The 26,722-nt window shown below is 38.6% G+C and overlaps 1 protein-coding gene across 3 annotated transcripts; it reads left to right on the top strand.

Moving 5' to 3' along the window:
* Positions 1-6,192: 6,192 nt before the first annotated feature.
* Positions 6,193-25,971, top strand: ARPP19 (cAMP regulated phosphoprotein 19). 3 transcript variants are annotated; one of them, XM_045812078.2, is made up of 4 exons: positions 6,193-6,283; positions 6,513-6,567; positions 17,202-17,324; positions 21,817-25,971. In XM_045812078.2, exons 2-4 carry the CDS (start codon positions 6,523-6,525, stop codon positions 21,985-21,987), a joined length of 339 nt encoding a protein of 112 aa, XP_045668034.2. In that variant the 5' UTR covers positions 6,193-6,283; positions 6,513-6,522; the 3' UTR covers positions 21,988-25,971. The 3 variants fall into 3 exon arrangements, with proteins under 3 accessions (XP_045668034.2, XP_087715362.1, XP_045668035.2); XM_087859236.1 differs by lacking the exon at positions 6,193-6,283 and having other exon boundaries at positions 6,373-6,567; XM_045812079.2 differs by lacking the exons at positions 6,193-6,283; positions 6,513-6,567 and adding an exon at positions 16,993-17,141.
* The last annotated feature ends 751 nt before the right edge of the window (positions 25,972-26,722 follow it).

Genomic DNA, 26,722 nt, shown 5'->3' with positions numbered 1-26,722 from the left:
AAACACCTGGGTGCATCCTGTGCTCTTGCTGGCAAGTTTGTGCAAGGGAAACATGTACTGACATTTTGTCCCTCTTCTTAGGGCCTCTCATGCCTACATTGTTTTTTCCAGTTGAGGTATGGTCCCCCAGCACCTGTCTGCTCTCACTTGCCCTGCACTATCTCTAACATAATAGTTCTTTCCCTACCCTTCTTTTGTCACAAGCTGAGACTTGACCACACTTCCCATGTCACCCCTCTTTGTATACACAGACCTTGTCACTAGATTGATTGTTGGCATGTAGGTAAAGCTACCAGCAGACAACCGGTTCACCTGTGGCAGATAATAGAGATCACTTACTGCACGATCGCTGGGCAGTTTTGCAGACTAAAAAAACGAGTCATTCTGATAACTTGCTTTAAAAAGGAACTCCAGAGGCCCCTGGGTGGCTCAGTCAGTTAAGCCCCAACTCCTGATTTTGGCTCAGGTCATGATTCAGGATCGTGGGATCAAGCCTGTGATGGAGCCCCGTGTCTGTCTCCACACTCAGCAGGGAGCTTGCTTAAGGTTCTCTTTCCTTCTCCCTCTGCCCCTCCCCCTTCAAGATAAATCTTTTAAAAAAACAAAAAGATATTTATTTATTTGAGGGACAGAGCGCACAAGGCAGGGGCGGGGGGTACAGAGCGAGAAGCAGACTCCCCACTGATCAGGGAGTCCGATGGTGGGCTCTCTCCCAGGACCATGGTATCCTGACCTGAGCCAAAGGCAGATGCTTAACCGACTGAGCCACCCAGGCGCCTCACAAGATAATAAATCTTAAAACCAACAAACAAACAAAACCACAAAAAAAAAAAAACCACAAAAAAAAACAACTTCCAGGTCACAAACAACCTGCTGAAAGTCTTTGGAAATTTTCTTATCAGATGAGATTAAGTGATGAAATGGGGACTGAATAGAAGGCATCCAAAGGAAGATCCCCTACTGGGGCACCTGGGTGGCTCAGTTGGTTAAGCATCTGCCTTCGGAGGTCATGATCCAGCTCTCTGCTCAGCAGGAAGCTTGCTTCTCCCTCTGCCACTTTCCCACCCACCTCACCCCCCACTCCTGCTCTCTCTCAAATAAATAAATAAAAATCTTAAAAAAAAAATTCCTCCCTCCTGCCATTTTCCCCCACCAGGTCTTTGTCATTCCCAGAATGAAAGAAAGGAAAACATTTCTCTTTCAAGGCTTCATTCTAAGGATTCCCACTCTTCCCTAAGTAGTTTTGTGAACGAAGCAGTGATTCTTTTTCAAGCTTAAAAGATTCATGCAATACATGTTATCAGATTTTTTCACATAGTACCCAATTATGTAAAGTAAATAAGAAAGTCCCTTCCTCTGTCCACCCTTTTGGCTATCACTTTACAGAGGTGGTCACTGTTGAAATTTTGGTATTTGACACTCCATATGGTCTACTAAACCTAGGAATTCAGTCTCAGTCTAGATAGGAAGAAGACTTTTCATCATAGTAGGAATTCATTTTCATTTTCTAAAATTATATGTGCATTGCAATCAGCCCATCCTACTCCATCATGGGTCATCTATGAGAAAGATGTCTTTCCTAAAAATTTTTATTGTGGAAGTATAGTTGGTGAGATATATATTTTAAACTTGGACCCTGGGAGGAGGAAGAGAACATATGAATGCCTACTATGAATGTGCCAGGCAGTGTAAACAATTTATATGTTACTTAATACTTAAAAGCCATACTGCAGAGAGTATAGATCTGTAATGAAAGAAAAGGAAGCTTGAAGAGCTTGCCCAAGGTCTCACTGTCAGAAGACTCAGGATTCAAATCTGATTTAAAGCTTATGTCTTTTCCACTCTACTACTGGCATTTTGCCTCTTTTTTCATTGTTTTTCCACTAGTAATTATGGTCTGGCATAAAATATACTTTTCATCAATGTTCTTGGCAATAAAGTTTATAAGTTGCGTGTGATAAGTGAGATATATAAGGTAATGCCTATTAATCATTAGGGGAAAAGAGACTTAAAAAAAAAGACTTTAGGAAGAAATGTCCTAAAGCTACTCAGAGGCCGTTCAACTTAGCATATGGTCAGGAAGCATGCAAGTAACGTTGGGGGAAATTTTAGAAACTCATTGTAAATATTTTAAGAGATTTTATTTTTGAGAGAGAAAGCAGGTTGGGAGGTTGGAGGAGTAGAGGGAGAGAGAGAATCTCAAGCAGCCTCCACATCCAGTGAGCCGCTCAGAGCCCGATGTGGGGCTCAGTGCCACAGCCCCAAGATCATACAACCTGAGCCAAAATCAAGAGTCAGACACCCAAACAACTGAGCTACCCAGGCACCTCATTTTAAGAAATTTTAAAGATTTAAAGTTTGTGGAGTCTCTTCCAGACCCCACTGTTCGTCATTCTTTTTAACTCATTCAAAATTTTCCTGTTTGTACTTTCAATTCATATGAAGATCTCCCGTCTCACTAAGTTCCTAGAGAAATGGCATCCTCCAATTTCTAGGTTCCATTTCCAACACTGAAGTTTTTGAAACTGCTCTCTCTCTTTACAGTTAACAGACCTTATTCAGGTAATGTTTGTTTCCTGGGCTTAGCTCACAGAAGTCACCATTTATATTCAGGGTTTTTGGCATTCTGTACCCCACTTGGCTTCCTGAGTTGATCTTCCAGGCTCTTCCTATATTTTCCTTTCATAAATGTATTCTGTTCTTGGGGCACCTGGCTAGTTCAGTCAGTGGAGTGTGCAACTCTTGATATTGGGGTTGTGAGTTTGAGCCCCACATTGGATATAGAGATTACTTAAAAACGAAATCTTTTTTAAAAATGAGCTGGTGCCGCTGCCACTACAACCAAGATGGACAGGAGACTCAGCCTTCCTCAAGGATGCTTGGGCCAAGGAGCCAGGGCTGGCCAGGGCTTGGGGGCCACACTATAATTCTGCCTACCCTCAGCCCCTTCACCATACACACCACCATCATCAACCAGGCCACACACTACAACTCTCCAGTGGCCCTCCGAGATGATGGGGACATGCCCAACATGCCCAGGTCTCCAGTTGGGAATGGCTGAAGAAATTGTGAGCACCTCCAGCAGCATGGAGGAGGCTCCCTCCCCTGTGGACAATACAGTGCGAAAAGCCACCCCAGGGGGAAAGAATGTATTCTGTTCTTGATACTTGCTACAATATCAGCAATGATGCAGGTGAATTTCCTCTCTTAGCTGCTTGAGGAATGGATGGGGTGGGACATTATCTCCTTTACTCCTACAAACTCTTGTGCTAGGGCACCTACACCTCTAAAAGACGACTGATCTTTTTTTTTTTTTTTTAAGATTTTATTTATTTATTTGACAGAGAGAGCCAGCGAGAGAGGGAACACAAGCACGGGGAGTGGGAGAGGAAGAAGCAGGCTCCCAGCAGAGGAGCCTGATGTGAGGCTCGATCCCAGAACGCTGGGATCACGCCCTGAGCGGAAGGCAGACACTTAACGACTGAGCCACCCAGGTGCCCCAAGACCACTGATCTTTTTTAAGCTTTTTTACACCTACCAAGTTCCAAGCCTGAAAAATCTTGTGCATGTGTGGATCAGAATCACCAGGGGGAGCTTTGGTTAAATACAAATACTTGAACCTTGCCCCAAAGCTAACGAGGATCTCCGTTCATAGGGTTTCTCAGTGATTCTAATCCCTGCGGCTAATTAAAATTAAATAAAATTTAAAATTCAGTTTCTCAGCTGTTCTAGTCACATCTCAAATCCTTGATAGTCAAATTAAAGGCAATTGTTTTTTGTTTTTTGTATTTTTTTAGGGTGGGGAGGAGCAGAGAGAGAGAGAGACTCTTAAGCAGGCATCTTGAACTGGTCAGAAATCAAGAATCGGACACTTTGGGGCACCTGGGTGGCTCAGTCAATTAAGCGTCTGCCTTCGGCTCAGGTCATGATCCCGGAGTCCTGGGATGGAGCCCAGCGCTGGGCTCCCTACTTAGCAGGGAGCCTGCTTCTCCCTCTGCCCCTCATCCCACTCGTGCTCTGTCTCTCTGAAGTAAATAAATAGAATCTTTAAAAAAAAAAAAGAAAAGGGTCGGACACTTTAACCACCGGAGCCACCCAGGTGCCCGTTTCTTATTTTTTGTTTTTGTTTTTTTAATGTAGGCTCCATGCCCAGCGTGGAGCCCAACACAGCTTGAACTCATGACCCTGAGATCAAGACCTGAGCTGAGATCAAGAGTCGGAGGCTTAACCGACTGAGCCACCCTGGTGCTCTTGACTAGTGACTACTGTATTGGATAGCACAGATACAGAATATTTCTGTCACCAATGAAAGTTCTATTGATCAGCACTGATCTGGAATATATAGATCACACTTGAAGCTCTGAGGTGGAAGTGATCTAGAGAGTGTAAAACTTGAAAAAGAAGGGGATCTGAGGATGGAATTGTTAGAATCTTCCCATTAAGAAGAAGGTAGAGACTCAACAAAAGAGATTAAGAAGGAATGGCCAGAGAAGTAGGAGAGAATAAGAGAGTAGTATCCTAGAGGTCAAGAGAAGTAAGTTTTGAAAAACAGGATGTTGGTGATCAGTGTGCAATTTTAAACATTAAGGTACATGGTTAATAATGCAGAGGAGTGTTACCTGGGGAAGGATGTCTTCTCAGGTCCCCACAGTGTGGCACTGACCTTTGTAAATTCCCCATTGACCAAAGTCTGCTTCCCAGAAATTCAGACTTGCCCTCTTGTAAGTGTCACTATCTTTCAGAAACAGAATCTTTTTATCCAAGATCACATATACTGATTTTTTATGTATGTGTTCTCAGATTTTAACTCAAGCTCACAAATACATTGATACAAGATATATACCTGAATGCCAATTTATTAATAAAAATACAACTGTCAGATGCTTCAGTTAGCCTAACTAGTGAATTCTCCTTTCTCCCTATAGTTCTGCGTGAAGGGAAGGCAAATTTTCAGTAAGTTGCTTTGCCATTATGGAGTGAGAACAAATAGTTGATCTTTTTTTTTTTTTAATTTTTTATTTATTTGACAGAGAGAGAGACATAGCAAGAGAGGGACACAAGCAGGGGGACTGGGAGAGGGATAAGCAGGCTTCCTGCCGAGAGGGAGCCCGATGCGGGGCTCCATCCCAGGACCCCTGGATCATGACCCCAGCCAAAGGGAGATGCTCAACGACTGAGACACCCAGGTACCCCGAACACATAGTTGATCTTAACGAAGTTTCTCAGCTGACCCAGCTTAAAGCACTCTCGATATATTTCTCAAAGAGTTGGCCTTTTGGAACTCTTCGTGTTCTAAGTACTTGCTTGCTTGACAAACCTCTTCCTTCTTTTCTCCAAAAGGAGTGCAGTATAGCAGTTTGTTTTTCAAGTTGCAATCCCAACGCAATTCTTCCTGAGATTCTTCCTAGGACACTCTGGTTGAATGTTTTGATGGTTTCCAAACTCCCACAGAATCGCATTCATTATCTGTTGCTGTTTACTAGTTTAACTCTTAGAGGGCAATCTTATTTCCAAGTTTCTGAGAGACACTTCATTCGAACGACCGTGTATAGTATCGCCAGTAGCTGTTCAGATGTCAGTTAAAATGAGGATTAAATGTAAAGTCAACAGATAACGGTAATTAAGAAAGTCATTGGATGAGTTTGGTGCCAGGGGTTTCAGTAAAGTTGTGGGAGTGGACCCCCAGGAGCAGACAAATGAATGTAATTTTAATTCCTTCGTCAGGTATTTATTGAACATCTAGGACATGCTGGGCTCTGGGAGGGAAATATAAGCAAATATGGACGAGGTCTCTGCCCTGATGTGGCTTATCTGAGCAGGAAAGGTGACATTAATAGAGTAATAACAATTAGCGTCTAACGATACAGCGTGTGTGCTGGGAAGCTACACAGAGATGTGACCTGACCTAGCGTAAGGGCTCGAGAAAAGCCTGAGGCGATGACGCCGGAGGGAGGGGATGTGAAAGATGAAAATGGTTAAGTAGGCAAAGCGGAGTGGGGAGAGACTTGTGCAGGGAAGCAGCACAGAGCTTTGGAGCGTCCAAAAGAAAATATGCATGACTACAGTGCCGAGAACGAGTAAGAGAATCGGACTACGCGAGCCCGGGAAAGTACTAGTAAAATCTCCTGAACAGGCAGGAAAGGGCGGGGAGAAGCGGCTCCACTTATAAACTACAATTCCCAGGAAGCATCTGGAAGACGGATGTGAGGTAAGGCACGAGCCGCGACCTTTGAAGGAAGAAAGGAAGTGCTTCGGCGTCGCAGAGCCGGAGAAGCGGGGTAAGGTAGGTAGGGGCGCGGCGCGGGAGGGGCGGCCGGGCTTCGGCGGGCCGCAGTCGCCGGCTGTCGAGCGCTGCGAGGCTCCGTGTCGTCATAAGGCGGCGGCCATTTTCGCGGGCGGAGGCGGCCCGAGCGGGCGCTCGGAGAGCGGGGGCGGGCGGGCCTGAGGCGGTGCGGCGGCCGGGCGGCCTCGGCCACCCGGTGATCGCATCTTCTCCCGGCGTCTCGTTGCAGAAGGAGCAGTATGTCTGCGGAAGTCCCTGAGGCAGCCTCCGCGGAGGAGCAGAAGGTGAGTGTGCACGGGGAGCGACCCCTGCGCCTCGGAAGGCCCGGAGGCGAGGCTGCCGGGAGCCGGGCCTGCCGGGCGGCCTGCTCCAGCCGCGTGCGGAGGGGCGCGCCCGGAGTCGGCTCGGGGCGCCTGGTGCGGAGAGCGGGAGGAGCCTGTGTGCCTCGGCCCTCCCGGCCCAGCTCGATCCCACATCTGCTGCCCGCGGGAACTCTGGTGCTTAGCGCCAACGTGGTGGGAGTTTGAACATTGTCCACGTCCTCGCTGAGGCTTCCCTTTTCTAGCGCCTCAATGTGTCGCGTTTTTTCTTAGACTCGACTATACATACGAGCAGTTTCTCTGCGTGGAACCCAAGTTTTTCCGTGAGCTTCACTTTGCGTAGGAAGTTTTATTTCTCCCTTGGAGAACTAGCTCTCCAACTACTGGTATTGTCCGCATGCTTTTAACTCCTAAGGCGGTATCTCGTGTTTGGGCGGTGAGTTAGACTTGGGGTGGCATTTCAGTTCCAGTCCTTTTCTGCTGTGTAACCCTGATCAGTCGCTCAACTCCTTAGTTTTTTTTTTTTTTTTTTCAGTCTTCTATAAAATGAGAGTAATAATACTTCATATGTCTGTTGTGAGGCTTACATGAGGTAGGTAACTTAAAATATTTCGCGCCGTCCCTGCGCAGAAATGTGAGCCCTTGGGATCTGCATATGGTATTTGATCAAAAGCTTGGAATTTAAATTTTTTTTACCATCTTAGTTGGTCCGGATTTTCGTAGAAACGGGAATATTTTTTAAGCTCACTTGTATTGAGGGAAAATATGCCACAAATCAGTATAATTCAAATTATGATTATTAAGGCTTTCTCTTTTATTTACGCTACTTCTTAACCCCTTCCACCATTATTATTTCTGCTGCCCTACCCTCCTAGGTACTTGTGGCTGGCCAGCAAAGGCCCATAATACCTTGTTTCTTAAATTGTTTATGGAAAGTTACCAGCACTTCTTCTTGAAGAATCAGAGGGCATTATCATAAATAGATTTGGCCTAATGCTTGGACTTTGTAAGGGCTTCTGCTTAATGTTCTACCTATGCTCCCAATCAGGTTGGAAATTTGATTAGTGTATTAGTGTTCTAAAGCCACTCCATTTGTTCTTAACTATGTTAACTTCTCTTCAGTTGGATGGTTTTGCTATATTGTAAATATTTTTTAAAAAGAAAACAATAGCATAAATAATAGGCCAAGTTCCGATATTATCCGGGAATATTCCAATGAAAATTATGTTGTATATTTTTTTACACTTAACAAAAACATGGACTTTTAGGGCAAAAAATATATAGTTTAAAGATTACAATCTTAACTGTAACATGAAATGTAATTTATTAACTGAAAAATATTTATCATGGTGTTCATAATTGGTTGGGATTTAAGAACCCAGAAAAGAAATACAAACTGTGTCTGTGCTATCTTGTCCTAAACACTGAAATCAACCCCAGTTTTGACTTCTCATGTACAATAGTGTGCTATGTAATTTTCTTTTATGAGATTTGTTAGTGTGTTGCCAGAGTGTAAAGTGTTGATTTCTACAGTGTAAATGCTTTTACTTGGAACAGCCTAATACTCTGTCCCTAACAGTATTAAGCATGTTTTGAATGTTTTCTCTTTATGAATGTCTACATTAAAAATTTAATTCAAGTCCTTTGGTTTTAGGGTTGCTGTCATTAATACCAAAGTGTGTGGGTAATATAATGTCCCTTCTTGAATTAGGGATTGGCTGTAGATGTTAAGTGCCCGTAGCATGGATACCATCCCTAAACAGGAGAATGTGCAGAGTCACTTCTGTGTTCCTATGGGCCAAATCACCTGTTTCTTCTATTTGGAAGAATAGTTAGATGACCTAAAAAATTGGATTATTCTCTGTGTACCCAGTTGACCTTTCAAGTAAAGCCAAATTATTCAGCTAAAATACTTTTTATAGTTTTATGGTATGTTAGCCTATTGCCTCTGAAAAATTAAGGTAAAGAAATGAGCCTGCACGGAGTAAGAGCTAAGTCACTGTTTCTCTGAGTGCCCCTTGTTAAGAAAACTGTGTAGACCACTGTTTTTTATTGGAATATTAATTAAATATATACAAACATGAAAATAAGCATAAACATCTATCTCTTTAACACTGCTTTAAAATTAAAACGGCACCTGGAAGGCTCAGTTGGTGGAGCAAGCAACTTTTGATCTCAGGGTCATGAGTTTGGGTCCCACACTGGACGTTGTGATTACTTTAAAATTTTTTAAAAAATTAAAACAAATACAACAAAATTAGTGTAAATTATTAATTCATTGTGGCATGGTATTTTGCTGAAAGTAAATTTCCAATGTATTGAGAATGTGGTAGCAACTGTTAAAGTGCAAGAAGTCTTTAAATATGGCAAGTTATTGCTCCTCTGGTCATATGACGACTGCCCCTTTTTAAAGAGTAAATCTGCGTGATCATTTAATTCTAAGGTCAAAAATACATCATTACATTTTAAATTCAGCTGTGTTCTTTTCTCATTATCTTGGACAGAGTAGTATTGCGTAGTCTCTGACATCATAAATGAAAGCTCAGATAGAACTCATGTAGCTCTAGATACGAGATGGCAGTTCAGATGTGCTAGTGTATAGTTATATTTTTTTTCTCCTAGATTATCACTGAAGTGAAAACAAACTTTTTAAAAATTTAACAGAGATCTCCAGGATCTGTCGCCTGTGAATTTCACTTTGAATAACACTAAGTTCAGTCAGACTGGTGTGTGCTCTTGTCCTGGAGTGAGAAGAGGCCTGTGGAGACTTAAAACATATAGTTCTGTTTTCATTATGAGCATCTTAAACTCAGGGACCCTCCTTTATTTATCTTCTCCCATAGCATCTGTCTTACCTGATTGATTCCATTGTTCGGAAAATGTTGGTTGAATGAATTTTTCTCAGAAATTTTCAGTTGAAACCATTGCCAAAGTACTATTTCAATACAGATAGCAATGCTCGTACTGCTTGTACTGCAATTTAAAAAGGGGAGGGATAGACTATAGCCATGTAAAACCTTTGTTTAGACCCACTTAAGAAATCTGAGTGAAAGTAGAGGAATGTGTGTGTGTGTGTGTGTGTGTATATATAATATATATATATAATATATGTATTATATATGTATTTTTTCATATATACTATGGCTTTTAAGTTTTTTTAAAAAAGATCTCAATAGCAGGTTTTCTAGAGATTTTATTGCAAGATTCATCAAATTAAGTTAGTAAGATGTCTTGGAGAAGCTAACTCAAGTAGGGCCCTCAACTAAAGTATTTTTGTCAGTTTAAAAGATAATAGTTGGGTGGGACACCTGGGTGGCTCAGTTGGTTAAGCATCTGCCTTTGGCTCAGGTCATGATCCCATAGTCCTGGGATCAAGTCCCACATGGGGCGCCTTGCTCAGCGGGGAGCCTGCTTCTCCCTTTTCTTCCTCTCCCCCTGCTTGTGCTCACTTGCTTTCTCTCTCTCTCTCTCTCTCTCTCTCTCTCTTTCTCTCTTTGACAAATAAAATCTTAAAAAAAAATAAAGATAATGCTTGGTGCTTTTGCAAGTAGTTAAAAAGGAAGAGAAATATTGCATAAATTACTTCCATATATCACCATTGAAGAGTGGATACAAATTTCTTTCCTATTTTCCCAGTTTTTAAGGAATTGCCATTGATATTGGCATTTTCTGGGGCTATCTTAACACAGCCTTTGGTAACAGGCTCAAGGGTGTTTTTAATTTCAATTTTTAAACCACAGCCTGCTGGTCTGCTTTGTGTGTAACCATTGATTCTTAGCAATCTAAAGGTAAACCTCAGAAATGTTTTAAAACGTTTCTCTTTGCTATCTTAGCAAGAGTGCTATACAACAGTGTTTTAGGCTTGCCTCTGTTGTTAGACTTTTGATTCCTGAACCTATGCTACTATAACATGAAATATTTCAAGATAAAACTGTTGGTGAAGCTGTCAGGTGTTTAGAAAGTTTTTAGCCTTTTTGAAACAATTGGAGTACACTGTGTTCATTCAGTAGGCTTTTATTGAACACCTGTTAAATGCCAGGCACTGTACAAGTAGCAAGGACTTAATTGGACCACAGTATTTTTCCCTAGAGCTGATAACAGTACTGATACTTTCCTGGCAATATCCCAAAGGATTTGTTGGCTTTCATTAATCTTTTCTATTTATTCATCAGTCACTGCATCAGTGAACATATTGCTGAGCAGATAGAGGAGAATTTGCTTAGAGTGATCAGGTTTTTATTGCTGATGCTGCTGTGTAACTTCTCTGCTGACGGCTAAAAAATGGTATCAATCATTGAGATTTATTGCCAGTCCGTGACGGACTACATAAATTCTAATTGTTTGAATGTTCTATTTTCTGTATGTTTTTATACTTTATGCCCCACCTACTTACAAAAAGGATATCTAATGTATTTCAATAGACTAGTTCACAAAAATTCAAGTGCCTAACAATATTAGGCTGTGTGCTAGGTATAGAGTATTACAATGAAGATAAATTTCTGTACTTGTCGAGGATAGTCCTCATTTAAAATATTGTTTTTAGGTTTTTGGGGTTTTTTTACATGATACGTATATATTTTTGTTATGATAATCCTGGGGTTCTGGTTTCCCACTTTGTAGCCAGAGTAAGTGTTCCTTCTAATGGTCCTTCTACACTTCTCCCCACCAAAGGTATTATCAGCATAGAAACCACTTAGGTGGTGAATCCACTCACATTCTAGCATCTGTTCTACAAAGTAGTAAAATTGCTGTATGACACAAAAGTTTCTTGGAGGATAAAATTTTGAAAACGGATTTGAATTTTTAAAAATACTTCTTGGGTAAGCTTATCATTCCCCTGTTTTGTTGATCCTCTCTATTGTATCTGGTTTTTATTTCATTAACTTCTGCTTTTTATTTTCTCCTATTCTGTTTGGGTTCCCTTCTTTGTTTACTAAAGTTGGATACATAGCTCTGAGTTTTCGTGTTCTTCTTTAATATAAACCCTTTTTAGGGACCTTTGTTGTATCCTACACATTTGGTTAGTATAGAATTTTTATCATTAGTTCCAGGTGTTTTTTTTTTTTTATTCCTGTTATTCTTTTAACCATCAATTATTTCAGTAATCAATTTTTTAAGTTTATACAGATTGCAGTTTTAATGAGTTAAGCTATTTTAGTAATGTATTTTAATTTCCAAATAGTAGGGATACATAACTTTTTTTATTATTGACTTTTAATCTTATGAATTGTAGTTGTAGATGGTGGTCTGGATGAAAATGGTTAAAACTTTATAACCTAATACTTTGTCAATTTTTCCATTTGTGCTTGAGAAGAATATATATTTCCTAGCTATTGGGTACAGAAATAAAATCTGGTATCTTAAGTACTTTTTTTCCACCTATCAATTACTGACGAAGGTGTGTTGAAATCTCCTATTTTGAGAGACTTGTTAGTTATTATAATTATGTCAATTTTTGCTTTTTATATTTTGAGGCTTTTTTTTAAGATTTTATTTTTAAGTTATCTCTACACCCAGCATGGGGCTTGGACCCACAACCCTGAGATCAAGGGTCACGTGCTCTACCAGCTGAGCCAGCCAGGCTCCCCTTTTGTTTTGTTTTGTTTTTTAAAGATTTTATTTATTTATTTGACAGATAGAGACAGCCAGCGAGAGAGGAAACACAAGCAGGGGGAGTGGGAGAGGAAGAAGCAGGCTCACAGCGGAGGAGCCTGATGTGGGGCTCGATCCCATAACGCCAGGATCACGCCCTGAGCTGAAGGCAGATGCTTGACCGCTGTGCCACCCAGGCGCCCCCCTTTTTTGTTTTGAACCTCATATATTAAGACACTAAAATTTGAAAAGCTAATGTGTCAGTTATATCTCAGCAAAGTTGTGGGGCAAGTTATTAAAGTGACTTGTCAGTATACATTAACGTACGCCAATTTCTTTGCTATTACTTCCTAAATATCAAGCCTTTTTCAAGATTTATTTTCATTCTAGCTGAAATAAATGTTTAGGAATTACTTTAAAGTATGTCCAAAAACATGGAATCACACCAAATTCTGTGTGCCCTTTTGCATTTTTTAACATGACAGTAGGGATGAATTGGTCATCCCTTATTTTACCTGATTTTATCAACTAGTGTCCTGTCTGGAGAATAGAAACCACTTTGGATATTTTTAACAGAAAGGGATGTGATTTAGGGAATTAGGATACAAATTATTAGAAGAAGTGTGAAGGAATAAAGGGGGAAGATGATGTTGTTTCTGGAGGTGAGGAATTGCAGAAAGCTGTTGACTGCACAAGTGAGCACTATTCTGAGCTCTGCATACTCTCGTGTGGCAGCTGCAGTAGCCCCTGATTATCTGCTGGATGCCCCTCTGCAGGAGCTCCTGGGCTACTGCTCATCTTCACATTGTTCGTGGCCCATCACCAGGAAAAGTGGATTCTTTCTCCCATGCCTTTTAATCAGGTGTAGATGTCATTGGCAGAACCCAATAGGAATTCAGTCTGGGAAGTATAGCTTCAGGCTTCTAACTATAGTGATTATGGGGAGTGTTTTAAAGAAGGGTAAGTGTAGGCTGAATGCCAGTGGACACAGTCTGCCACCTGATGTGTTATTTATACTTCCCTCTACAAGGTCCAGGCATTTCAACTTGCTTATCAGTAAGGCCCTATAACTGTACATTTGCAAAAAGTTAAGAATGTTTCTGTATGATCCATGAAAAGTATCCTAGATGTCTTGATGGTATGTACTGTGTTTAAAAAATGGAGTTTTGGTCATATTTTCCCCCTTTCAGTGTTAAATGCAGCTGAAATTCTGAATGCAGCTACAAAGTTGGAGCTAGCAGACACTTGCTCTTGTGATATGTATATGGCAAGAAAGTTCAAGGATTAATTTGTTTTTCTAGGACATATTATTTATTCATTCTAAACCTAAATGATATTTTCTTCTGTAGATGCTATTGCCCAAAACATTTTTTATGGTGAACTATTTCGATTTAATTAAACATGCTTAATATTATATGTAAACATATACATTAATGTATTCCTTATTTAGAAAATAAGGGAATGCCAGGTACAGTGGTATATTGTGTACAACTTTCTTCCCCTCTCTTATATAAAAGGAGGGAAACCTGCAGAAACATTGGAAATTAGGGAAAGTTGCTACCCCTATACCAGGAACTTTAAGGGATTTCTCTTACATACAGAGAACTAATAATTCAACTCAAAGGAAGTGGAGAACCTTTATTTCCCAGGCCCAAGAAAGCTGGATAGTTTTAGTGGAAATGTAGGACTGTATTAACACCCTCTAATTTGAATGTGCGAGGACTCAAAGGCTGTAATCAAGTCACGGTCCTTTTCAACTAACATCCAAATTTAATGTTAACCAATTTAAAGAATAAGTGTATAGGGGGACCCAAGAATAGGTTCCTTCTCCCAGTTCCCCTAAGCACCACAGTCAGTATAGCTGGACCTATGGTGGATGCCTACAGTGAAAGCTGAGCCACTGAAGAGAAGCTGCCCCTCACCTTCCTGCACTCAACTGGTAACCTTAAATTTACATTATTTCTTTAGCTTTTGTGATGAGTACAGTATAGTCCTACCTACATAGGGGTTAGATCCTAAAGTTAGTAAGGCAGGAATCACATATAACTAAAGTCGCCCTTGAAAAATCCCAAAGAAGTCATGTCATAGTCATACTGGAGACAGCCCCATCAATTCTCAGTGGGACAAGTAATCACTTTTTTAATCTAGTGGTTGAACAGATGTCTGGGCTGATTCTTCAGTTGATTGACAGCTGAGGTGGTAGACTTGTAGGGGCTGAGTTTTTAAATACCAGTATGATAAACAAAACATTGATACACTTAAACTCTGAAAGAGACCCAGGACTCAGATCATCATGGGAATAGCAGGTTTGCATCACACACCTCACACTTGAGCTCTCTCTGGGGCATACCCTTCTTGAATGGAATGACTGGCAGAATCACTGATACTATTTAGAGTCTCTGTCTCTGGCAGAGCACATATAGTTGAATTTTGTGTATATCAGGTGAGTGATGTGACCACTTAAAGGACCGAAAATCTAAGTAGATGCATGAAACTGTAGCATAAAAGGAAGGTAGAACACTTGAAGCAGAAGGGAGCATACATATAAAGGAAGACAGCAGCAGTGGCTTTAATCTCAAAATACTGCAAGACTAAAAATGAGAGGATGTACTGACACATGAGGAAGCTGGTCAAGAATAAGGAAACATTCATGATATATAAGCTAAACAGAGCTGATTATAAAGCATGTATGGATATAATTTTGAGGAAAATGCATGCAAAAATCTTAAAATTTGGGCATAAATGATTCACTTGCTCTACAGGAACAGAAGGCTTGGCATTTATGGATATTCATTCATTTTTGACATTCATAAATAACCTGGAAAAATTGAGATATACAGCAGTATGTGATTTTGTCTAGCTGGTATGCAGAAATGAGTCCATTAGCTGGAAGGTGCACTTTGCCATTGGCCAGCATTGTCTGTCAGGGAAACTTTGTTTTTCTTGATTCATTTTTCTTCAGTACTTACCATAAAGTGATAAACACTGCTCCCCCATAAAATATGGCTCTTGGGAAGAACGTAGACTATATCAAGACTGGTGTTAAAAGTGAGTAGGTTTGAGTGGACTCCACCTCGCGGCCCTGTGCCCTACCCTGCAGGTGGGGACCAGATACTCTTGGAAGGGGGAATGAAAAGGAGTTGAGAAGAGGAGAAAGAATAAGGGGAAGAGACGGGACCTTTTTCAACTTGACATATACTTTCTGTTGGCCATGAAGGGATGACTAGGACCCCGCAGTCACTGCAGGGTCTATAGATGGGATCTTGGGAAAACTGACAAAAGTCACTGCAAGAAAAATGTCCCTTCTTAAATGCCAGTGGTATGAGCAATCATACTATATAGAGACCTAATGTAGGGGGTATACCGCCATGTCCTGAAATGAGACATAACTATTTGAAATGACTGACCTATTCCCAGGACTGAGACTGATTCAGTGGGTTATGGGATAATCTATCAACTCTGTTTTTGGACTGTGAAATTTCTTGGGAAAGTTTCACATGGGGGAATGATGGGATTTAGGACATGCTACCCCAAAGTATGGCACCTTGGGATTCTGGATATTATAAGCTGAAGGAATTTGAGAAATGGCATGCACAGGAAGGACTTTTTGACCTTCCCCTGAAGCAGGTCATAAGATCCTCAAGTGAGAGGTGCCTTCCCTATAATCAGAGATAGAGGGACACTGAGAAGACTGAAAAAATAGGCCTTTCTGTTTTCCTCCATTTACAGCTCATATTCCTTTTTGTCCTATCATATTTTTTTTTCATTTTCTCTACTTTTGATTAAACCTAGTATAAAAATCAGGTTTAACTGTATCTTTGTTCTTCATCCTTGTGAAGCCTCCTCTATTGCATAAAATTTGTATTAAGTAAATTTGTATGCTTTTCAAAAAAAAAAAAAAAAGTGAATAGGCTAGGGGCACCTGGCTGGTTCATTTGGAAGAGCATGCAACTCTTGATCTTGGGGTCATGAGTTCAAGTCTCATGTTGGTTGTAGAGCTTACTTAAAAAAAAAAAAAAGGCATCTGGGTGGCTCGGTTGGTTAAGCATCTGACTTTGGCTCAGGTTGTAATCTATGGGTGCTAAGATCGAGCCCCATATCAAGCTCTGTGCTCTGCAGGGAGTCTGCTTGTCCCTGTGCCCCTCTCCCTGCTCCTGCTCAATTCTCTCTCTGTCAAATAAATAAAATCTTTTAAAAAGTGAATAGGCTTAAAATATTGACAGTCATTTGGTCAGAAAACACATTTTGATGCATTAAAGAATGGGACCTTGGCATGAGCAGTATTTGTCATTAAATATGGGGGGAAATTAGGGAATAATATGCACTGATATGAAGGTTGACAAAGATGTTTTTCTTTAAAAATACCAAGGCTGGGTGCCTGGCTGACTCAGTCGGTGGAGCATGCGACTCTTGATCTTGGGGTTGTGAGCTTGAGCCCCATGTTAGGTGTAGAGATTACTTAAGAGAAATAAAATCTTTTTTTTTTTTTTAAAAATACCAAGGTCTTCTATATTGAGTTAGGGAGAATCTGCTGGTAAATAAGCTGTTGTTAATTCCTATTAAAGAATCTCAGAGCTTCCAGTCATACATGGATTTGGATTAACAGGAGATCAGATCTTTTTTTTTTTTTTTTGTATTTTAACAGTATTAAGATGGTTCTCTAAATATAGGCAAAGAGCTGATGAGTTCCATGGAAGGTGACTAACTATAAATGTATTATACATGACTGGAAAGTAATGGCAAGCAAGACTTCAGAGCTGAGTTATCTTGATATTTTTATCCAGTGTGTGGGGTGTACACATGCATCACAGCTATAATAGAGCTATCACATGGATCATTTGAAAAACAAGACAGAGATGTTTTAAAAGCTTCTGTGCTTGATTTCTTAGTCAGATGCTGCATTATTTGGCACTCGACAACTAAAGTCAGGATCCAGATATTAAAAGGTGAATTATTTTAAATAGCTGAATTGTAATAGACAAGTAATTTATTTTAAATTATTTCAGGAAATGGAAGATAAAGTGACTAGTCCAGAGAAAGCTGAAGAAGCAAAATTAAAAGCAAGGTATCCTCACCTGGGACAAAAGCCTGGAGGTTCAGATTTCTTAAGGAAACGATTACAGAAAGGGGTAAGTTCTCATGTGTAATCTTCTAATGCTTAAACCCTATGAAATACTCAGTGCGATTGCAGTTATGAAATGAGTGTCTGTGTGTATATAACTCGGTACCTTACCAGATACATAGAGAGAGAGATATACTTTATACTGTTTATTGTATAAATATGTATGATAAGAATGAACAACTCATCACTTTAAACTGTTTCAAGCATGTAGAAAGTACGGATAACAATATAGCAGAACTGTGTACCCACTACCCAGATTTAATATGTTAATATTTTGCCATATTTACTTCAGTTTTATCTTTGTAAGAAAGAAAATGTAGATATAGTTGAAACCTACCACATGTATGTATGTATCCCTTCTTTGCAAAAGCACTGACTATATAGAAGCTGGCATATATTCTTCTGCCCATATATTTTTTTTAACTTTTACCTGTTTTAAAGATGATTTCCATGCAAAGACTAAAAATATTTTTTATTTGGAAGAAATGTTCACCTATAAAAGCTGAGCTTGTTGTCTCCTTTACATAATACATTTTACAGAGTTACTCTAATACAATTTATACATGGTAATTTTAATAGTTCATATTACTGAAAACATTTTTTCAGAATCTTACCAATTATGATGTAGAAACCATTATTGCTCAATAATGAGATCTGAATTGAGATAATGCGACTTGTTCGTTCCTTAGGGGTTTTTTTTCCTAACCCCTTTGTAAAAAATTAAAGGACTCCATCTTTGGTTTAAGTACATTTAAATTATTTACCACACAGGGAACAGGGAAATATGAAGAGAATTGTATTGAATTAGGTGCCAGGTGATGTTTTTCCTTTAATAAATACCTTCAACATACTGGTATCTGCTGTTTGGTTAACAAATCCATGTCCATATGTATATGTATGTTTATATGTATAGATATTGGCTATAGTTATATATGGATTATTTTCTCAAATTGCAAAAGGATGTTTTTTCCAGCTTTATTGAGATACTATTGACATAACATTGTGTAAGTTTAAAGTGTACACTGTGATGATTTGATACATATACATGTTGTGAAATGCTTACCAGTAAGGTTAGTTAACACATCCCTTATTTCACATAATTACCATTTTGTTGTTATGATGAAAATATTAAAGCTTTACACTCATAGCAACTGTCAAGTATACAATTCAGTATTGTTAACTTACTGTACATTAGATCCCTAGAACTTACTCATCTTATAATTGACAGTTTGTGCCTTCTGACCAGTATCTCCCTGTTTCCCTCACCCCTCAGCCCCTGGCAACCACATTCTGCCGTTTCTATGAGTTTAATGTTTTTAGATTCCACATGTAAGTGAAATCATACACTCTTTTTCTTTATACCAAGAGAGTATGGTAACGTGCCACCTGGCTGGCTCAGTTGGTAGAACGTGTGACTCTTGATCTCCAAGTCATGAGTTCAAGCCCCATGTTGGGGGTAAAGGTTACTTTAAAAAAAAAAAAATTAAAGCTCACCTAATAAAAATTCTAACAATTAAAAATAAATAAAAACTTATTTTTAAAAGTGGTAAAATACAGAATTTTTTTTGTTTTATATGAAAGAATAATGTTCACAGCTTTGAAATTCTAGGGTGGCAGGTAGGAATTATACCAAATACATAGACATAAAACCTCTAGGGGCGCCTGGGTGCCCCAGTCAATTAAGCAGCTGCCTTCAGCTCAGGTCATGGTCCTGGGGTCCTGGGATTGTCTGGTTCTCCCTCTTCTCCCTGCTTATGTACTCTCTCACTATCTCTGTTGCTCTCTCTCTCTCTCTTTCTCAAATAAATAAAATGTTTAAAAAAATAAAAGCATTATTACAAAAATAATGCAATGTAGGGAATAAATAGAAAAGCAGAATGAGAAACATGTTCATTATGAATATAGCTATGTAGAATGTGTTTGTATCATGTCTAATTTTGAAATGGTCCCATCAGGTGTGGTTTTAGTTATGAAATAAATTATGTAATCATCTCTGACTATTAAATTATTACTTAGATTTGATTATTAAGTGTTAAGGAAACTTTTTTCCTTTGCTAATCTCCAGCATAATTTATGCCAACAAGCTTTCTTTGTACATTGGCCTGTTGTCTTTGTAATTTTCCTCTAACTTCAACTGTTTATGGCTTTTTAAGCATCTTCAGGTCAGAATTTATAAATATTGTATCTTGGAGTTGGTATTGTAAATAGTTGGGAAAGAGAAAATGCTGCTTGAATTAAGAATTAGTTGTACAGAATTTGAGAAGGGAACCCTTGAATGACTTTGCATTACACCCAAATGTCAATGAATAAGCACTTCTGTATTAGGGAAATGAAGTCTTACATTCAGTTATATAATTTCTTACTATTTTAAAAGGGTTTTGGTTTTTTTTAGATGTCTAGATCACAGGGTCTTGGGTTTTAGTTTTTAAGTTACCTTAGTATCTTTAAATAGTTTCTTCTTCATTTGGGAGGATTGATTAGATATTTATATTTAGTCCCTTTCTGTTTTATTGTACTTGTTAATGTTATTACATCTAGTTTAGGCTTTTCACAGCATGGCTTGTATATTGTGACATATAGACTGTTAAAGCTGAGAGGGATATCAAGAAGCAGTCTGGCCCATATTTTTTCGTATTTGTGGAGTTTGTGAAGCCCCAGAAAAACTGAGGATTCAGTTTTTGTTGTTGTTTAAGATTTTATTTATTTATTTGAAAGAGCACACGTGGGGGTCAGGGGTAGAGGGAGAGGGACAAGCAGACTCTGCACTGAGCACAGAGCCCGACGCACGGCTCCATCTCACGACCCTAGATCATGACCTGAGCCGAAATCAAGAGTCAGACGCCTAACCCACTGAGTTACCCAGGCTCCCGAAGGATTCACTTTTAAGAAACATGGCCTTAAAGGTTAATTTGCCACTTTAGGTGATTACTTAGTGTCAGTGCAATTATAAATACTGATGTAAGTGTGGCTCCTAAATTTGGGTGGGAGGAGGCTTTTATAAGTTTGTCACCCAGATGATCCAGAATATGTTTGGTTAATTTTTGAAGATTTTCACTTAAAATGCAAAATTTTTAAATTGTTAAAGACAATTACTGTTGCCTTGTTAAACTATGTCTGTCATATTGTGAGAGACATTGATTTAGTTCATTCCCTCGCTAGCAGTTACAGTTGTTAAGCACTGATTTTAGTTTTGTCTCTGGCCACATTATATAAATTTAATTCCTTTTCCCCAAGCAGAGTAGCCTAAGAAGTAAGAACCCCTTGTGATGAACTTTGGCTTACTATAAAATAGGTATCATTAGCATTTCCCCATCATTGGGGAAAATATTCCTAAATTTTATTCTGTGTATTAAATTTCTCATTTTGTGCTTTTGACTCAGTAAAGAAATAAAGCTGCAGCAAGCCTTAAAAGGACCTGGTCCAAATTCCCTTGTTACTGCTCAGTGTGTTAGACGTATAGTGACACGTAAAAAGCAATTTTCTAGCTTTAGGCCCTTTGGCTTTAGGCCTGATCTGGCTTATCAAAGAATAGTCCCTTGAGGGAGGCAGCCACTGAGACCTTTTCCCAGGCCACTCAACAGTCTTAGACTAAGCTGTGAATTCTCATCTACTTTATTTACCACATGAGATATCCCCGAAGTCTCAAAGAGAATTTATTTTTCCTCCCTTCACCTTTTGTCCATGAGGCACTCCTCTCATTTCTGGATTATTCCCTCTTTCCTACCCTAGAAAAAGTTACATTACCCACCTTTGAGCACCCATAGCACCTTGTGTACTAAAAACAGTATAATGGTTGGAATACTTGACTGTTGTGCATCTTTGCGTCTCTCTCCAGGACTCACACAGTGCCTCACGTATAACAGGCACTCAGTAAAGGTAGGTTAAACACGATAGATGGAAGTCAGAAAGCAGGCAAATCTATCTGTTTTTACTCTGAAACAGGTAACTCATGTAGATTAGCTGTATTAAGGTTGATCTTTAGCTCTCCTTGCAATTTCTAGTTTAGTGATAAAGGGTACCATTACCTTTTTCATCCCTCCACCTAAAACGAGTGATAGTTGAACTTGTGCAGTGTCTTAAGTGAAAAAAAGAGGTGTAGGATAGGGATGTACATTTTAAGTGATAATTTCTAATGAGTTTATTTCTTCGGTTAACCCTAGCATTTATATTTTAACCTTAGTTTTGATTTTAGTGAACTGCTCTAATTCAAATAAATGATTTCAAATCCTTGTAAAATGTTCGTCCTAGGTATCAGGAACTATAAAGTAATGGTTCTAATAATACAAGGTTATTTTTTATTTTGAAAATAATTTAAGCAAGAATTTCTGTCTGGTTTTTCTGTTATACATGAAAGCTTTGCTATTTCATCTGTATAATGTTTTTGTTTAAATTTTTCTGGATTATTTTATACTGACAGTATAGGGTCATATCTACATGTTAAATCACTGTGATTGTGTATGAAAGTTTTAAAATCCAGTTTCAATTTTTTTTTCTTGTAGCAAAAATATTTTGATTCTGGGGATTACAACATGGCTAAAGCAAAAATGAAGAACAAGCAGCTTCCTACTGCAGCTCCGGATAAGACAGAGGTCACTGGTGACCACATTCCCACTCCACAGGACCTTCCTCAACGGAAACCATCCCTTGTTGCTAGCAAGCTGGCTGGCTGATTAAAAGAGCTGAACTGCATGAATCTTCTAATTCCCATTATTTCTCCTTAATATGTTACTTCTCTGCTTTTTATTTCCTTTCATTCACACTAAGTCATTTGAGAATGACAGCTTTGCAGGTAGTGGTAGTGTGTGCTGCTGTTGTAAGGGAATATACGTGTGTAGAGTTTTGATTAGTTTAACAGTGCACTGATAAAGAGAACATGTTAGAGCAACATAAAGTAATCTACTTGAAAATAATTGTATATATTACCTAACTTCTAGTGTAGGACTGATTCAACAAATAACAAGCAAGTTTTACAATTGTAATGTTTTGGCTTTCTTTAATTCATCTTAATTATAGCTTTGTATGTTACTCTTATTTAATATAACCTCTATTGTATTGATTTCTTCTGTATTTTCCTTTTGGATTTTGTAAAACAGAAGTTTAAGACCACAAGTTAAAAGGAGGGTCACATTCTTCAAACAAAACTAGATGGGGCTCTGGAAGATTTCGTTTCTCTGTGCTTGAACTTGAATGGCCTTAAACCTGTTTCAGCTTTAACAATAGAATTTTACTTGGGCAATATTTGCCCATTCTGGTGTAACTTACGTGACTCTAGGGCTTACAGCTGCCGTGGAAGCTAGTGTTCTGTTCCGTTCTGTAGTGTTAGAATATCTTTGGTTGAAGATGTGAATGAAGTGTGCATGTGCATCGACTGTTGAATTCACTTTTGTGCCATTCTTGTAAATACAATAGTTTTGCACAACCTCTCACAAATGTCTGTATTAATTTCACATATTAAAAAGTAGATGATGTGCCAACCAGAAGCACAAGAGTTCCTACACAAAACTCTTTATGTCATTAGAGCTTTGTATAGTAAGAGTAGTTTACAATCTTGGGCTTATAGAATACCAAACAAATCTTTGCTTAGTATGTCATAGACTTAAGCTTTTTCATTTGTTATTAATATCCATGACATTCGGTGGCCTTGTGCAGATATGATATGTTGCTTAGGCATATCTTTTGTCCTATGCAGAACATTTCATTTGGACTTTTATGAAAATTGCAATTCATGTAATTTATATAAACTTTTTTAATGTAGAAACTTTTTACTTCCACAGTCAATTTGGGGGACACTAGAATAAAAGGCTTCAATCCTCTGCCTCCTGTGGCCCCTCCCTCCTTTTTTTCTTGCTTCTTTGACTCAGATCGTGTTCGGCTGTGCTGTTTAGTCTGTTCGGAAGCATAGGCGTATATCCTCACTCTTGAGATTTGCTCTGCTGAATGCTATATTTTATAACAGAATGATGTTTTTCTTATAATTTCTCAATTGTTAATTAACCACTCTTAATCCTGTATTATTACTAATATTTGACACTTGTTTAAATAAAAGGAACTTTATACTGAAGCAAATACTTGAGAAGACTGGCCCAGGAACTCATGTAGGGATGAGCTGAATTCTGGTAAATAATTTTAAGTAAGCTAAGTGAATTATACTCTTGACACTCAGAGTCATTTATGTGGTAGGTGGAACATATTCATATTAAAATATTTAGATATTTTCCTTCTATAGATGTCACTTTAATAAAACAATTTAATTTTACTTGTGGTTTATCTAGTAAGAATTTTAATTAACAGACTTTATTGGGATACATTTACTGCTCTTTTAAGAGCTCTTCCCATAGGTGATACAATGCTGTAGCATGACAGTGAAGATCAGTAGCCTGAGATGATAGTATTTTTTTTCTTAGTCTTTGACTTGCGCAGGGCCTCCCCTCTTTTTGGATCCAGGCATCTTTTCTAGATCTTGGCTCCATCTGTATACTTGCTTTCCTGTGACCTGAAATCATTGTAGATGGTGCCTTGAGCATAGCACCTGCACTTAAAGGCTGCCTAGCGCTCTGAGTAAGGCTTGCTGATTATCTTCCTGTTCCATCCACCCCAAAAGGCAGAAAAGCAATGAAATCAGTAATGTTCTAGTTTGTAATTTTAAGGATCAGTTATATATAAATATTTTGTGAAGGGAGCAAGTAGATTATTCCACAGTATGTATGTATAATCATTGTAGGATCCATTTAAGAATTAGAAAGTGCCCCAAAGTAGAATTTCTGTAATGTCTAGTCTTTTTTTTTTTTTTTTTGGTGAGTATTTGCAAGCTGTCAACATTAAATTTACACATCGGAGATGATTAATCTGAAAGATTGCAGAGACCATGTTATTCTTGACCATGATAGGACTGCTGTAGTTTACAACAAGTGATATAACCTCTAAGTTTTATTTGTAAAATACAATGCTGATATTTAACCTACCTCAAAACTTGTTGAGGATCTGTGAAATACTGAGTAAGTGCCCAAAATAAAATACTGTTGATTGTCTTTTTATTAAAAGTAAGTTTCCTCATTAAACCAACCTGCCTTCTGTAAAGTCACAGTGCTTAAAATCTCAGGATTTTCCATTAGGGAAAGACCTGTCAATAAGAATTTTTAGGTATAATTGCTTAGCCTCCATTATTGGTGCTTGGGATACAGAGGTTTTTAATTTTTCTATTTTTTGTTCTGCCTCAAGTCTCAGTTTATTGAAGACATATTTGCAGACTGTTTCACCATTGCTTGAATGAAGATGTTGACTAGATGAGTTTAATTCTCCATTTCTCTAATTTGAGAGTTGTGGTTTGAAAAATGGTTAATTTTAGTCGTCTCGTTTATTATAAATGTTGGAGTGAACTGAAGTTCAGGGTAACAAATATTTCATGAAAATTGGCTCAAGTCAAATAAATTACCTGTTTATGTCCAGTAGCTCCTTTGATAGTACATTCTGAGAAACATTTCATTTTTGAAGGCTACATCTGACTAAAATGATTATAGTTCTTGGCATGTTGGGATAGTAAGAATTGTTGGATTGTTGATGAACTGGCGGCGGCATGTTTGCAGTCTATTTACAAGTTATTCAATACTCATGTGCTGCTGACCTAAAAATAAGTCTTAACTATTCAGGCCGGGTGAGGCCTCTCTCTGCTTGTTCTTCAAAAGTTGGAATTAGTTGCTCTTTTTACTTGATGTAACAAAACCGTACCTCTGAATATTTATTGATACTTATTACTAAATCAGCCATGTATTCTTTCTCAGTCCAAATTAGTGACGTTTTATCAAAGCTTAAATGTAATCTCAACTTGTGCTGTAAATTTGGTGTTTGGTGATCCAGGGGCAGGTGGCCTATAGGAAGAGCACACCTGAGTGGCAACTGAAGTAAGTTTCTCTGGTGGCCTTTTCATACTCCCCAACATTCAAACACATTTCTTGTACTTTTTGTTTTCCTTTTTCACCTCATTTTACTTCACCCCCCCATCCTTGCTTACTTCTTAAGCCTCCAGATGGCATTCATTAAATGGCGTTTAGGACTGATGAATTATCAACCTTGAATATCCTTCCCAGTATGCCAGATTTAGGGCACATTTTTAATTTTCTAAAACACTATCCTAATCTGGATGACTAACTTGAGCCACTGTCCCAACTCTGCAACTCAGCATGCACTGCCAGTCTCCCCCCCCCCCCCCGCCCTGCCCCACCTCATAAAATTGGGATCAAAGAAATCTCATTCTGGGATTGTTAATCTAAGGATTTAAAAAATACCAATTTTAATACTGTTTTACTGGTTTTGGCCTTTAAAGTAGGTAGACTTATGGGTTTTATTCTGCAAATTGCTGGTGGTCATGAAACCATTCATGTATGTTTGTATTACGTTACTATCAACCAAATAGCATCTGGAAAAAACACCTAATTTCTTTAATAAGCCCTCAGATCTGTTACTGCATCTCTCATTTGTGATGCAATAGGATACTTTGCCTGTATTAAAAGGGCCAAGGATAAATGCTTTTTTTTGGTTGAACATGTCTATAATAGAGTTGGCAGTTAATGCTGAAATTTGTCAAATAGCCCTTCCAAAATTATACTTGTGAAATATACAAAAAAATAAATTGATCTACTTAATTTCTATTCATTTAATTCGCAGTTTTTGTCTTATTTAAATGTTACATTGTTTTTTAGAATATTTTCTGAAGTTGATACCTTTAGATTTCAGTTACTACATGCAAAAAGAATTTTGTTAGTCTTTTTTGTTTTAAATAATGTATGGTAATGAGATCCTAGCAATATATTTGTAAAAGGCTTTGTGATTAAGGTAACATTAAATGTTTGCATATTGTGAGTCTTCGTCTCATGTATAAAGCACTCTAATACCATATGTTGGAAATGGATGAGACAAGGAGCTTACGTTATGAGAAATTATATAGTATTTAATGCAAGGTAGAAGGTGTTACATTCCTTAGGAGAGGTAGAAATAAAGTTCCAGGAAGTCGAGAGGAATGAGTTATTCAGTTTAGGGGATAAATGGGATGAGTGGTAGAGGAGGGACTTTAGAAAGGTGGGTTGCTGCAGGCATGGGTGGGAGGCAAGGGAGAGAGAAGAGCATTTTAGAAGAGGGATTATTTTCAAGTAGGCAAGGACTTGGGAAAATGTGGACCAATAAAGGAAGTTTGGTTGGAGAACGTAGCATGTGAAGGAAGGAACTCTTATTTTTCTCCTTAACGTTGTCCTTTCTTTCTAGCCTTCAATTCAGTAAGTGATACCACCATGCATTTACCCACTCAGTTACTCAAACCAGCCTTGGAGTCATACTTGATTCCTTAAACGCGGTGACCAACAGCCACCAAAATATACTGAATTTGCTGATCGCTCTCCATTGCTGGCCCCATAC

This window comes from Ursus americanus, chromosome 36 (genome assembly GCF_024610735.1).
Source record: "Ursus americanus isolate L20-20 chromosome 36, mUrsAme1.1.p, whole genome shotgun sequence".
NCBI lineage: Eukaryota > Metazoa > Chordata > Mammalia > Carnivora > Ursidae > Ursus > Ursus americanus.
This window is presented reverse-complemented; position numbering and strand designations above follow the sequence as displayed.

Coding starts and splice junctions, on each gene's coding strand:
- ARPP19 (XM_045812078.2), top strand. CDS start 6,523: ATGTCTGCGGAAGTCCCTGAGGCAGCCTCCGCGGAGGAGCAGAAG. Junction 6,568..17,201: donor CCTCCGCGGAGGAGCAGAAG/GTGAGTGTGCAC, acceptor AAATTATTTCAG/GAAATGGAAGATAAAGTGAC. Junction 17,325..21,816: donor GGAAACGATTACAGAAAGGG/GTAAGTTCTCAT, acceptor TTTTTCTTGTAG/CAAAAATATTTTGATTCTGG.